The following is a 13,155-nucleotide window of genomic DNA, read 5'->3' on the forward strand; positions in this document are numbered from 1 at the left end:
TTTCAAAACTGTATGCTCATAGGAGTTAGTCTAGATGAGAATGGGATAATCTAAGTAATATTATTTTGTATGATTTAATTTCACACTTCTTTTGTGAACTTTGCCTTGTCTCAACTACCTTTCTCTTCAATTTCCTTTCTGACACTAAGCTTTTGTCCTCAATTCCCCTTTGAACTGTTGCCATTCCTCAAGTTATCATGTACCTTAGCTACACTCCATGTCATACACTTTAGTCACACCACTTGATCTGTCAGCCCACATGGTTCTTACACAGCTCTGAGGAGAAAAACCTCTATGATACTTCAATAAATTTTTTACTACTGAGTTACACACAGAGAAGATACACCAATGGTACCACCTTATATGCAAGAATATAGTTTGAGTTTTCAAGTGTTCTAACACTGTCAGTCTGAAGACAAACTCTCTCAGACCACGCATCAAGACACTAAGGGTACCAGCAAGTCTTAATGGCCGTGACCGTCTCATACAGGGCTTCCATGAACATATCCTGCTTGTGGCTCTGGAGTTCCATTTAAAAGCTCTGCTCTGGCTCTTCAGCCCTTGCTGAAGTAGCATCATTAGGTGTCTCCACCTCCAGCCCTGGTTCTGGCTCTTGCTCTGGTCAGTAAGGGCACTGTCCCTGCTGGGGTCCCAGGCTGGTTTCCAGCATGCCTTATCTTCTGGAGTAGACAGCCTTTGACGGTCCTTGACATTTTGTCTGTCATGAATTCCTATCAAATAAAATACAATACTGTTTTTTTCCAATCTATGCAATTTATCTGCACTTGGTTTTCAGCCTCATATTACAACCAAAGCAAAGGACTTTTTTTTAATGTAGTCTCTCTATAATGACTAATTTTAAATCTCATCTTGTTTTAAAACGATACTAACTACATAAGCTTTTAGTTGTGGGTACCAGCATGATTAAATACCTTCTACAATACACATCTGTCTTGAGATGAAAACAAAGGGTTTGCTGCAGTGTAAGCAACATATGTGTCTCCCAGTTTTAAAAAAAAATTACCAAACCAAAAATTTTTAACTCCTATTCTACACACAAGTGCAAGCAACAATTACAGGGCACTAGCTAGGAAAAAACCTCCTTCCTTTCTTTTGCATACTCAACCAGCATCCGCAATCTTGAAACAACAATTCTTTAAAATGACAATTTAAAGACAAATTCTTGTGCGCTTCAAGAGAAATATAATGACACTACGAAGCTACATAAATGAAGTCTGCATTCAAAGAAAGCTTGAATGGTCTGTTTTTCCATAATTATCTGATTTAATTTTATTTCCATCTGTTATTTTTATTAACGTAAATACACCTCAGAAGCATTTTTGAAAACTCACCTTTGAGAATAAAAAAAACCTCATCAGCTACTCTATTTATGTGTTCATTTCTACACTGATCCTCATACACCAATCCCCTCCTCCTCCACAAGTACTATTCTTTCTTACTTTTCATATTCTTACTATCTAATCAGCTGTTAGCTCTCTTTAAAAGGAGACTGGAAGTATTGATATTACTCACGCTTTTCTAAAGCCTTAAGGCAACACTGGTGCTTTAAAAGCAAACCTTATTCTTGAATTTCAGTCCAGACAACATGCAAATTATTTGTCTCTTTCTCTGATAGGCACAAACACTGGTGTATGAAAAAACATCACTCTTGCAAAAATTTCCTTCCAATAACTTATGCAGCAGATGCAAATACTCCTCAAATATGTAATAGAATAGTCAAAGCTACAGCATTAAGAGCTTTCTGCCTTTTCCCTTTATTTAAAATAGCAGAAATATATTATATAGTAACTTCTGAAAACCCAATATCCATAGAAATCTTACTTTAAAACTACTGAATTCTATAAAAAATTAAGAAAAACTCAACAGCGATCATCTGCAACAACATTTTTGTTTGGACTTCAATATAAATGGCATTACTAACACTTAGCAAATTACTTCATTAACATTTAGCAGAAGATTACTTCAACAGACTGATCACAAATGACAATATCAGAGGTGATCACATATAAAATAAACATTAATAAAAGGTCTAAAAATATTTGTCTCATATACATAAAGTCTAACTATAAAAAAAGGAATAGGACTTGTTTATGAACTCTTTCATGGCAAGACCTCAGTAATAAGCAGCTGCAAGAACTGTTTGCCCACACACATTCTGGAGCTGCCTACAGACTCTCTTGTTGAGTCAGAAGTTACTTTAATTCTTCAACATCAGTCATGGGTCAAGGGAAGATTCAGACAGAAACTACTGCACCAGAAAGAGCTAAGTAAATAGTACCTAAACATACTATTACACTGCCAGGAACTAGTACACTTTGAAACTCAGGAAGAAAAAATGTCATTAATTTCTTACAAAATATGAAAACAGACATTTATAAAGAAGGTAATGTAAACTGTTCATCTTTCCTCCTGCTAGCTTAGAGATTGCTTTTATTAGAAACAAAAAAGGATGTGATCTTAAGACAGTTCAGAGGTATATTTTTAAACACACTCAGAATCAAATACTTACAAAATCATTTTAAAAACATAGCAAAATCCATTGTATTATTATAAGAATGAAAACCTGCACATGGGTAAAACATATAAAACATTTAGCTATTAAGGATCATACAAATTTACTGAAATTATTAGTATAAAATAGGAGTTGTTAAACTTGGGTTTTTTTTAAAACTAGTTGCGAGTAGGTTCACACTTCCCTGCTAATTACAAAACTCTCAGCATTTCAGTCTCTTAAAACAGTCAATTTCATCTAAGACAGACAATATAAGGTCAATTGAGTCAAAACGCTCAAACCTATACTAAGGCAAAATCAAGGTCATTTTTAAAATCCAAACAGCAGTATTTTTCCACTGTAAGTTAAATCTGTTGAACATGTTATATTAAACCTACATCAATAAAGCAAATTCAATCATTATGCTAACACAGATTTGAAATATTGTCCATTGACAGTTGGCATAATTATTCCCCTTCCCATGTATCCATCTGGTATTTCATAATCTTAGTATTGACTAATTTATTTGACAAAAAATGTGGTTCAACTTGGTGCAATAAATTCTAAAAATATATTTCTCAAACTTTGAGATATCAAATATTTGGTATTAGGATATGTCAACATCGAAGTCTTTCCCATAAGAATGTTCGAGGGATTTTCTTGAAAACAAAGGGTCATTTTTCAAATGCAGTGTTAGAGTTTATTTTAAATTGTCTAGTCCCTGAAGGAAAATATGTCCTTCTGTTTTAAGATACTATTGACAACAAATTTCACCTCTACCCTTCAAAGCTTTACTGAGGGGTTGTTTGTTTGTTTGTTGTTTTGGTGCAGTTTTGGGGGTTTAATTCTATTTCTACTCCACTTCAAATCACCTAAGTAGAGAGAAGATTACTAGGTTCTCAAATCAGCAAATTTTTGAAAAAAAGTTATTATCACATGTAACAATGTTTTTTTAAAAGTATACCAGACTTCATGCAAGCAAGCTACAGTTCTGAGCCCACAGTGGTTAGCTGCCACAAAACTGGGTAGAACTGCATTCAGCTATTTTACTGGAGAAGCAAGCACATTGCTTATTTACTAGTTAGCTTTCAACAAAATACCCTTACACATCTGTCTGCTTGTCTCTGTTTAACCTTTACTTTCTGGAAAGTGTTATTCTTCCCCTCTGAGTTTCCAATTCCAAAAATGAAGGAACTGAATGTAATTAAAATAAATCACCTCAAGTTGTATGACCAATAAGAAAGAGCAATCTAAGAACCCTTATCAGGAACATTTTGCTGTCATGATGCCTGCTCTACATACTCCACAACTACAGTACAAAAACTGTCATTTCCAGAACAACACATCTCCTCCTTGCCCCCTTCTAAAACTTTGGCTCTCCTAAACTTTTTTTTCCTATCTGCCCCTCTTGCTTGCATATCTTTCTATCCATCCTCTTCCTCCTCTAGATGAATACTGAAAATACATAAACTTTCACAAACATGACAGGAATCCCATACACTTTAAGAACTCAAATGAGATTAATCTGAATTCACCACTAAACTACATGATACCTGGTATTTTTCACTTTTTCATTGCGATGGAATTGTTCACATTGACAGCAACATCCTACTGCTCCCATGTTTCACTAGCATCTTCATTACTCCATGGGGACTTTCCAAAGCTTACTCTTTCCACTCCAAAGAAACAAGGAGCACTCTTACACCCTACTTCCAATAAAGCCAGACAGAGAAGGCAAAACCAGGAAATCTAAGACACCATTCTGATTCATCATAGTCATTATTATATCTTAATAATGGTACATACCCATGAACACAACAGACATGAGTAAATTATCCTGTTGCAACTACTCAAGTAACAATGGATTAGCAGCTTTGAGATACCACATCAAATACTTCAAAGGAACTGAAGTCATCCTATTTATCAGAAATTTCCCCTTCCTCAAAGCATGCAAAATTGTTGTGGAAAGAGGGCTGTCCTTCACAAGAGCCAGACACAAGCTGCCATTAAATAACCTGTGACTATAAAAAATAACCACTGATACTGCTTTCAGTCACAGTAAACAGGACAAGCTCCTAGACTCTCTCTTAAACACACAATCACTATTTGAACGGTATAGACAAGAGTAAAAAGGAGCTGTTTTTAAAGGAATTATGCACTTCAGATACATGAAATACCTACTCCCAAACTACGGCTTCAGGGTGTCTACAAGACCAGAGAAACACTCACTGGTGCCTGGACTTTTGTTTTTAAACTAATGCTCATAAAGTGTATGAACTATAGTGGATTTCATATTTTCCTCCTGCTGTCTATGTCCATTTGTCTCTCCATATCTTTCACCTTGAGTCTTCTCCAATGCTTCATGTCATCACAATCTTACAAGCAAAAAAAACCTGAATTTTATTCCAGATTTCAGTTTACTCCAGTGCTTTTATGTTGTATGATACTTTGACTCACTGTACTTGCTCTGATACACATTACAAACAAAATACATACTTAAGACAAAACTCTAAAATTCCAGCCAAATAGGTATTTTAAAAGCCAAATACATCTTTTTTCCCTGGTGACTAACTAAAATGGAACTATCTATAAACATATCTTATACAGCTAAGGCAAGACTGTAAAAATACTGCTTTTTTCTCCCGGTCTTTAAATTTTATTCCAGGTTCTCTATGCAGATTATATCAGTCACTGGAAATAAGTTTAACAAAGATAAATTGTATAGAACTATGTTTTTTATTAATGAAAACCAAAGCTTCTGATGTGTCTGAGCCTGACAACACCACACATACTTTTATATAATGTGTGGTATAAAGGAAGCAGCAGGAATGTATTACAGATGGATGAAATAATAAATAATACAACTTCTGCAACATGCTACCAATTCCAGACTTGACAAAAACCTCACAATGGCTACCACTAACACTAGCAAAATAGTGTTTCTACTAGCCAGATTCAGTCGGGGCTTTGTGCATCTTTAAACAGCTCTCTGCACTACCCAGACCTAGCTCTGTGAAGTCTACTAAGCCATATTTTAACACATGCTTTGGTACTGACATACAACAAAAATATCAATATTATTTCATGAAAGAAGAAAAATCAAACCCAACCAAACAATAACATAAAAGAGTAAGCTATTATCTTGCAGAATTCATTTTTTTTAAGTTAGTAAGCACTTTCCCTATTTTTTTATGGAAGGACGGGATAAAAAATTAATTCAGGAGTTTATTCTGAAGTCCTTTATTTTGCCACAAAAATGGCTTCTCCCTCATTTTCCTGAGGGGGAAGCCTGCTTATAAGGACAGCAACTGAAAATTGAGACATAAATGGCATCCCATATTTCCTCAATTTTTTGAGAATGAACTGAATAATAGGCTTCATACTACACAAGTGTCCATAATTCTTTACTTTCGTAACCTCAGATATCCATTTACGATTGTTTCAGAGACAGACGACCTGCCATAGTCTGCTGTTGTACAGGTGGATAGGATAATGTAAAAGTCCTTATGGTTAGTTGGTAAGTAAGACTATCCTTCAGTAAGGAAACTATGTATCAGTCACTTGGTGGTCTTCATCCTGTGAAAGGGCAATAACATACAATGGCATGGAGGTGTGATCATGGGCTGCTATGATCTCATCTCATGCACTGGCCCTGCGTGAGATGATGCTGAAACTGCCACTCCTGAGGAGGTGATGTAAGGGGTGGTTTGGGGTGAACAGGATGGGAGGACATGATGCACACAGTTTTCATCCAGGGTATGCCCTGAAGGTGCACAGCCTACATGCCCTTCCTGCCTGAGCACCATGCTCCATCTCCTTCTCCTGCTTGGCAGCTTCTCAAACATCCAGGTGTTGGTATGTATTCATGCAAAAGTGATTAATAAAACTGACTTGCTTTGCAATTCTTACTGTGTCCTGAGTTTTTTGTGCATGGGCATCCTCTTAAACCCGTAACAACGATGAACCAGCAAAACATTTGCTGTCTTATTCAGAGTCTTTACAACAGCATTACAAGAGGAGGCTAACACATTTTGAAAAACCACTAAAAAATGACATGAAAAATTCATTATCATGAAATGTAAAGAGTGTGTGGCCATACTACACCTACACACAAAACATTCTGCTACAGCAACAGAAATTAATTCTGACTCCAGTACACTGTGATAGAAAGGTCTTCTCAGAAGCACTCTGGAGTGGCTTGGAAACAAATACCTGATTCCCAGTTCAGCAGGGATTTGTTTGAAGTTTTTGTTTCCAGCTTCAACTGGCCATATTTCTAATGGAAGAAAACACTACAATATTTTCAGTCAAACTAGTGAGAGCATGTTCAACATAATTTCAAGCCTCCTGAAAACTTCACAGATCTTACAGTATGAAAGCTTCAAATTATGATTTAAGCAAAGGAGACACTTTTACTTTCTCAGTCAACTCAAATATCTGCTGATAGCTATTAGGCTAAAATAATGAGGGATGTACGTAACCACTGCTTAAGCAATTTAAAACAAGCACTCAGGATTTCATAAAGATATGAGGAATGCTGCATGTTCTTTTAATTTCAGACTGAACACTTATGTCCAAATTGTGGAAAAAACAGTACCAGTTTAGAATCATAGGGCAGCTTGGGCATGCGTATGTTAAAGTACCTAAATATGTCCCCATAAAAGCAGTATTTGTGCTAGATGATATAATAAAATTTCTAAGAACCAAATATCACTAACAGAAATCACAACAGAATCTCTCTTTTAACTCTTCTAAAGTGATCACATTATTATTTAATTGAACTTCTGAAAACTAGAGCACTATATGAAGTTTCACATGCAAAAATCTACATAAAAATGCACTGCAAATAAAACTACATCTTGAGTGCTTAAAATTTAATCCTACAGATTAAACAATATTACTCTGATAACCTAATTTAGGCAAGTGACATGAAACTTGCATTAAGTTTTACCAAACAGCCAAACTTTAGTCTGAATCTAAGTAAACAAAAGCACAGGGCTGAACTGATATAAGAGTCATTCAAATGCCCTCACAGTTGACAGTTCCAGAATCTTCTTTGTTCCTCCCCTAAGAACACCAATAATTTTTATTATTAGTAATTGTAATACCTTTATTTACTTAAAGATACACATCTAGCATACTGGTATAACACATTCTTTCTAAAGATTGACAATGACAGAGATTACTCTGCTAATAAATTAGACAAATACTTCAAAACAAAGAGATTACTTGTACCAAATTGCATCTGTCAAAACACTTTTCTGAAAGGAAACCAGTACTGCAGGATTTATATATACAATTGCAAGATATGCAGCAAACTACTGACTTGTCAAAGAAGTAGTCTTTTGGATAGTTACTGATCACTTCAACTGGAAAACAAGCTCAAGAGGTCTTTGGTAAACATTCAGTTCTGTGTGGTCAGGAGATGTGAGACACTAAGCTAAAAATGCTACTTGTACACTGTCATATTTTGAGGCATCTATCTGTATACTGAAATTTATCTAGGTTTCTGATAAAATACAAAGGATTACATGCTCTGCATGAAGGATTATACTGTATGTATAGAAGGAAAACAAATAGTTGCATACAAGAAGCTATATAAAGTGAAAAAGAAAAAGATACACTTTCTCCTTATTACTTTTATCTCATTTATCACCTCACTATGAGCTGTAGGAAGACATTTTGAATTTAAAACACAGAACCCTAAAACTTTTTTCTGTAATTATGTACGTTGATTCATACTCCCAAGCAGAGAGACTACAGACGCTGGTTAAGAATAAAATTTCATAAGAAGATATTTTTATGTAAAACAGTAACAAGATTTAAGTTTTGGTGCCTACCTAACCAGGACTTAATTACTTTGCAAAACTTAAATTCCATAAATGACAGTCCTAAGCATTTCCTCATACTGCCAAAACCATCTTATTCTGAAGCATCTTTTCCTCATTCCATGGAAAATTTCTCATTCTAACAAGGAGTGATTAGAAAGCCATGTACAAAACTTTAAGAGAAAATCATAATGCTCTCCCTCTTCTCCAAGAAACCTGCCGACCTATGATCAGGTCACTGTCCTACAGAATGTGAAGCATAAATTTCAGTCCCACTCAAGCCAATATCCTCAACATCTCTCTTATTGAAAACACTAAGGGACACTAATTTTTCCTCACTCTCTATGGCAAGCAAGGAATTTAACATACTGTTTCAAAAAAGAAATACTAACTGAAGTGTACCTACCTCCTACTTCTATGCTTCTCATACCCAGCCCTGCTACATCCTACTGTTTTTTTTTCCTGAAATAATTACTTGAAATATAGAATGGTAAGACTTTAAAACAAACAAACATTATTTTTAGCCTGACTCACTTGACTGATGCAATTTATGACATGGGACAGGCAACAGTTCTGTCAACACCAGAGGAGGAGAAGGGCGGAAGGAAACAGCTGAACATGAACAGTAAGTTTCTGGATTAGTGTAGAGGAACTCCTAAATTCATACTCACAGATTTCAAAGCATTTTTAGGAGACTGACAATTAACCTTCAACACCATAAAACAGGTGCCATTTTAGGAGGAAGAAGGCAGCAGCCAATGGAACAATCAGAGGATAAAAATGTATAAAAATAGTACATCTGTAGTTTTTTCTCTGCATGTATATATAGTTTTCTCTGTGTGTTTCTATATGCATACACACATATTTATAGACACATACATATTTTAAAACCCCCCCAGATTAAAAAAAAATTACTTGAACTAACTTGTATCTGTTAATATCTAAAGACTTAAGCAACATAAAACGCAAACCTTCCACATCACAATTAAAGACATGGAGCTACATTTTTTGTCCTGACTAGACTGGGGACTTACACAAGCCTTGGGTCTGTGAAATGCACAAAAGTAAACACATGCATGCATTTTCATCTCGTGGTTGGGTCATGTACGAGACTGCTAACACAGATATCTGCATTAAAGGAACAAATAGCAAAGTGCCACTTAAGATTACAAAGTCATTTCCAATATAATTTTTAAGAAATCAACAAAAAGCCAGATATTCCTTCTCTGAAAAAGTTAACGTGTTTCGAAGAAAGGACGAAGAGGAAATGCAACACGATAGAAAACAATGTGGAGTACAAATCTCTGGGAAGACTGCTGGCGAGGTTACGCTCCCCGGCAGCGAAGCGGCGACGATCAGAACCCGACCTTCAGGCACCGCAAGGACATCGGGCGGGCGGTCACCGCCAGGCAGACAGCAAGGACGGGCAAGGACATGCCCCGACAGGCAGGCACAGGCAAGGACACACATGAACGGGCAAGGAAGCGCACGGCCTGACACGGAGGAAGCCTCGGCCCGGCGCCTGCTGTCAGTCTGGCCGCCCCCCACCCGCGCCGGGTCCGTACGCGGCCCCCCGGCCCAGCGCCCGGGGCGGCCGCGGCGGAGGTCCAGGCCCAGAACGGCCTCCTCAGGTCCCCGCGGGCACCGGGGTGCGGCGGTGCCCCCCGGGCAGCCGGCGAGGAGCCCGCGGTGCCGTTACCTGGGCGGCGGCGGGCGGACCGCGGCCGCACCGCTCCTGGCGACGAGGCCCCGCAGCGCCGCTGACATTGGGAGAGACGCCGCCATGATGCTCAACGCAGCCGCTGCGAGACGGCGGCGCCGGAGGGCCAAACCTCCTCCGCCCGGACAGGAAACGCGAAGGCGAGGGCGAAGGAGGCGGCGGGAAGGGCGGGCGGGGCAGGGACTGGGACGGGGACAGGGAGCGAGGGCGGAAGGGCTCGGCTGGGGCAGGAGCAGGAGCGGGGGCCGCTGCTGGCGGGAGGGAAGGCAGAGGTGATGTGTCCGGAGCTCCCTGGAGGAGACATTCACGTGTTTGGGGTGCAGATGCTCCTTTTCCCCACCTACATGTTTGGCCCAGAAACATTTTCTGGCAGCGTTGGTTGTGACACCATCTTCTTTATGGGCACAAGTTGACAGAGAGGAAATTTAGGTTAGCTATTAGAAGGAAATTCTTTACTCTGAGGGTGGTGAGAACAGGTTGCCCAGGGAAGTTGTGGATTCCCTCATCCTTGCAGTGTTCAAAGCCAGATTAGATATAAAGCCTTCAGAAACCTGGACTATGGAACCAGAGATGGGTCCCTGCCCCATGGCAAGAGGATTGGGACTAGATGGTCTTTAAGATCTGTTTCAGCTCTTAACTTGCTGATTCTGTAATTCTCGATGGCAGGGGACAAGCCCAGGGAGGGCAGGTGTCTGGGCTGGCTGGTCCCTCTGTGCCTGGAGACCTCTGTTCTGGGCACAGAAGCTGGGCACAGGGATTTTTGGCCCCATTCTTTCCCATTATATTTTGCAGACAAAGTGGTGCACTCTGTACAAAGACATGAAAGTGTTAGTACATCTTCTTGCACCTGTTTTTTAGCATACTTCTTAGTTTTGCTGTCTGAAATGGATTCATATTCTTAGTTCGCTGAGATAAGGAAGCCCCTAGCGTACTGTGGCACTTTCAGGAGTTCTGTTCTACTTTTAAACCGATTCCAGCCTTACCTCCTATAGTAAAACAAGGAAGACTGACACAACCACCAGTCTCTTGAAGTCATATGTATAATACATTATCTGTAAACCAGAAGTAAATAACAGTACTCAAGCCCTACAATAATTAGGATTTTGTGTACACGGCTGAAGAAGACAGATGGCTATAAATCAGAAGTCAAGTATGATTCTGTTTGGTGCCAAGAGCTCAAATGACATAAAGTTTCCAAAAACACATGGTGCAAAAGCAGTGTTAGAATAGGATCTGCAACACTGTGGAGAACTGAAAAGTTTCTGGTTCTGATGGTGAAAATAGATTGTATTCTTGAAATTACTGTAACTATTTTTATATCAAAAATCTGATGACATTTTGAGGAAAAAAAAAAAGCTTAAATGAAGTTTCAGCTTCAGAATGAAGGTTTTACCTTTAATTTTACTTAAAAAATAGAAAATATAAGATTAAAAAAAAATACCCAAACAAAAACTAATTAATAGCTACAGGAGGGGATGTTGGTTTTGACTAATTGTTTCTGCTTTGCTCCAGGAGAAGCAAGCCTTGTGCTTGATTTTGACAGCAGTATTTGAGAGGGTTGAATGCAGAGATTCTGCACAAGCAAGTAAATTCAACATTTTCTTGTCCTAAATGAAGGAGGAGTGAAAATTATTTCTAATGAAAAATGAAACAAACTTTCAGTAAATGTCTTCTGCAGTATCAAATCAACAGAACGTTAATTTTCAAAGCAACACACATACACATATTGTCTTAATGAATGTCAGACCTAGAGCCATTATTTCATAGTCTTTATATTAGGCGGTATTCTTTCTTCCCATCAAATATTTCTGATTTACGGGGAAATGGAAGTGTATGCTGTTTTTCCCTTTCAAATCAGAAACTGCTTCAGAAAAAGGAGAAAAGTGAAAAGCCTGTCTGGGCAGCACAATAGAGCAACACAGTAACAACAGCAATTTATAAATTTCGTGGGTTTACAGATGTGAGTATGTAAAATTTAATTTTTCAATTGTTAGGGTGTATGCACAAAGTCAGATGTAGTAAGACAGATAACAGGAGTAATTTTATAGCAATGATGAATTGAAACAGTTTATATGGGATAGTGGTGTCTTTTGTTTAATGCAGGTGGGAAAACACCCCAAATTTTTGAACCCAGCAGTTTTTGTCCAGTGATTGTGAGGTAAAGACTTGAAAAATTGCTTCCCACATTTATTTGGGATATCTTTTTCACAGCTGTACTAGTTGTCAGCCTAATAATGCATGTCTCTCACATTAAAGCTTCAGTCACCTGCAGAGAATACATAGCAAAAATATCTGCATCTCACAAAGTTTATTATTTATTCTCTCTTCCAAAGTCTTTGTCCAGTGCATGAATGATGACAGCATTCACACCAACTCAGATTTACATCATCTAATCCAAACTTTTCTCTTTTATGGTGCTTCAGCTAGGAAGAGTGTCCTGTCATTTATGTAAGCAGGGGATGATTTTATAGCCATTGAAAGGCACCAGTGGTTTGGTGAAGCCAGTTGCCTTTGAAGACTCCATTGTGAACTGAGATAAATTGTCAGAGTCTGTCTATCAGCTGACAGATTATCACAGCTCAGCTGAAGATCTTTTGGGCAGATCCAGCTTTGTGTCTTCTCTCCCTGCTAGAGAGGAAGCCAGTGGTTTGGGCAGTATGTGAAGCCTCCTGTGCTTCATGTAACCCAGTTCTTCAGACTCCTGCCCTCCCTGCTGCCTCTCCTCTGGGTGGGGAAAGGACAGAGGTAGCACATGGCAGCTGGAATTTGAAGTTGTCACGTTATTAACTGAATCTGCCAAGGGAGGATGCCAAATTCAGGAGCTGCTGTTGGCAGCTGCAGGGACAGGATGGTCCTGTGTTAGATCACGACTGATGGGCCTGAGCATGTGTGCAAGTGAACGTGCTGCTAATTGCTTGCACAGCCCCTGGAACTGTTTTGACCCTGACTAATTAGCACCATCCCAAACAATGTCTGAGCACAGTCTGGGAATGAGCATGAGCCTGGGGAATGTTCCTAATAAGCCGTGTGGACGAGGCCTTTCTGGGTTTTGGGTTGGTTTTTTTTGAGTAGGGGAGAAGAGGAGAAAGAGTTTA

The 13,155-nt window shown here is 38.6% G+C and overlaps 1 protein-coding gene across 1 annotated transcript in view; it reads right to left on the reverse strand.

Annotated features, from left to right (window-relative positions):
- The window catches only part of NDUFS4 (NADH:ubiquinone oxidoreductase subunit S4), a 47,520-nt gene extending 37,335 nt beyond the window's left edge, over nucleotides 1-10,185 (reverse strand). Inside the window, exon 1 of the mRNA XM_021553890.3 lies at nucleotides 10,040-10,185. Coding sequence (XP_021409565.1) covers nucleotides 10,040-10,125 — 86 coding nt within the window. The 5' untranslated portion in view covers nucleotides 10,126-10,185. The remainder of the gene's footprint in view (nucleotides 1-10,039) is intronic.
- Between the last annotated feature and the right edge of the window lie 2,970 nt (nucleotides 10,186-13,155).

This window comes from Lonchura striata, chromosome Z (assembly GCF_046129695.1).
Source record: "Lonchura striata isolate bLonStr1 chromosome Z, bLonStr1.mat, whole genome shotgun sequence".
Taxonomy (NCBI): domain Eukaryota; kingdom Metazoa; phylum Chordata; class Aves; order Passeriformes; family Estrildidae; genus Lonchura; species Lonchura striata.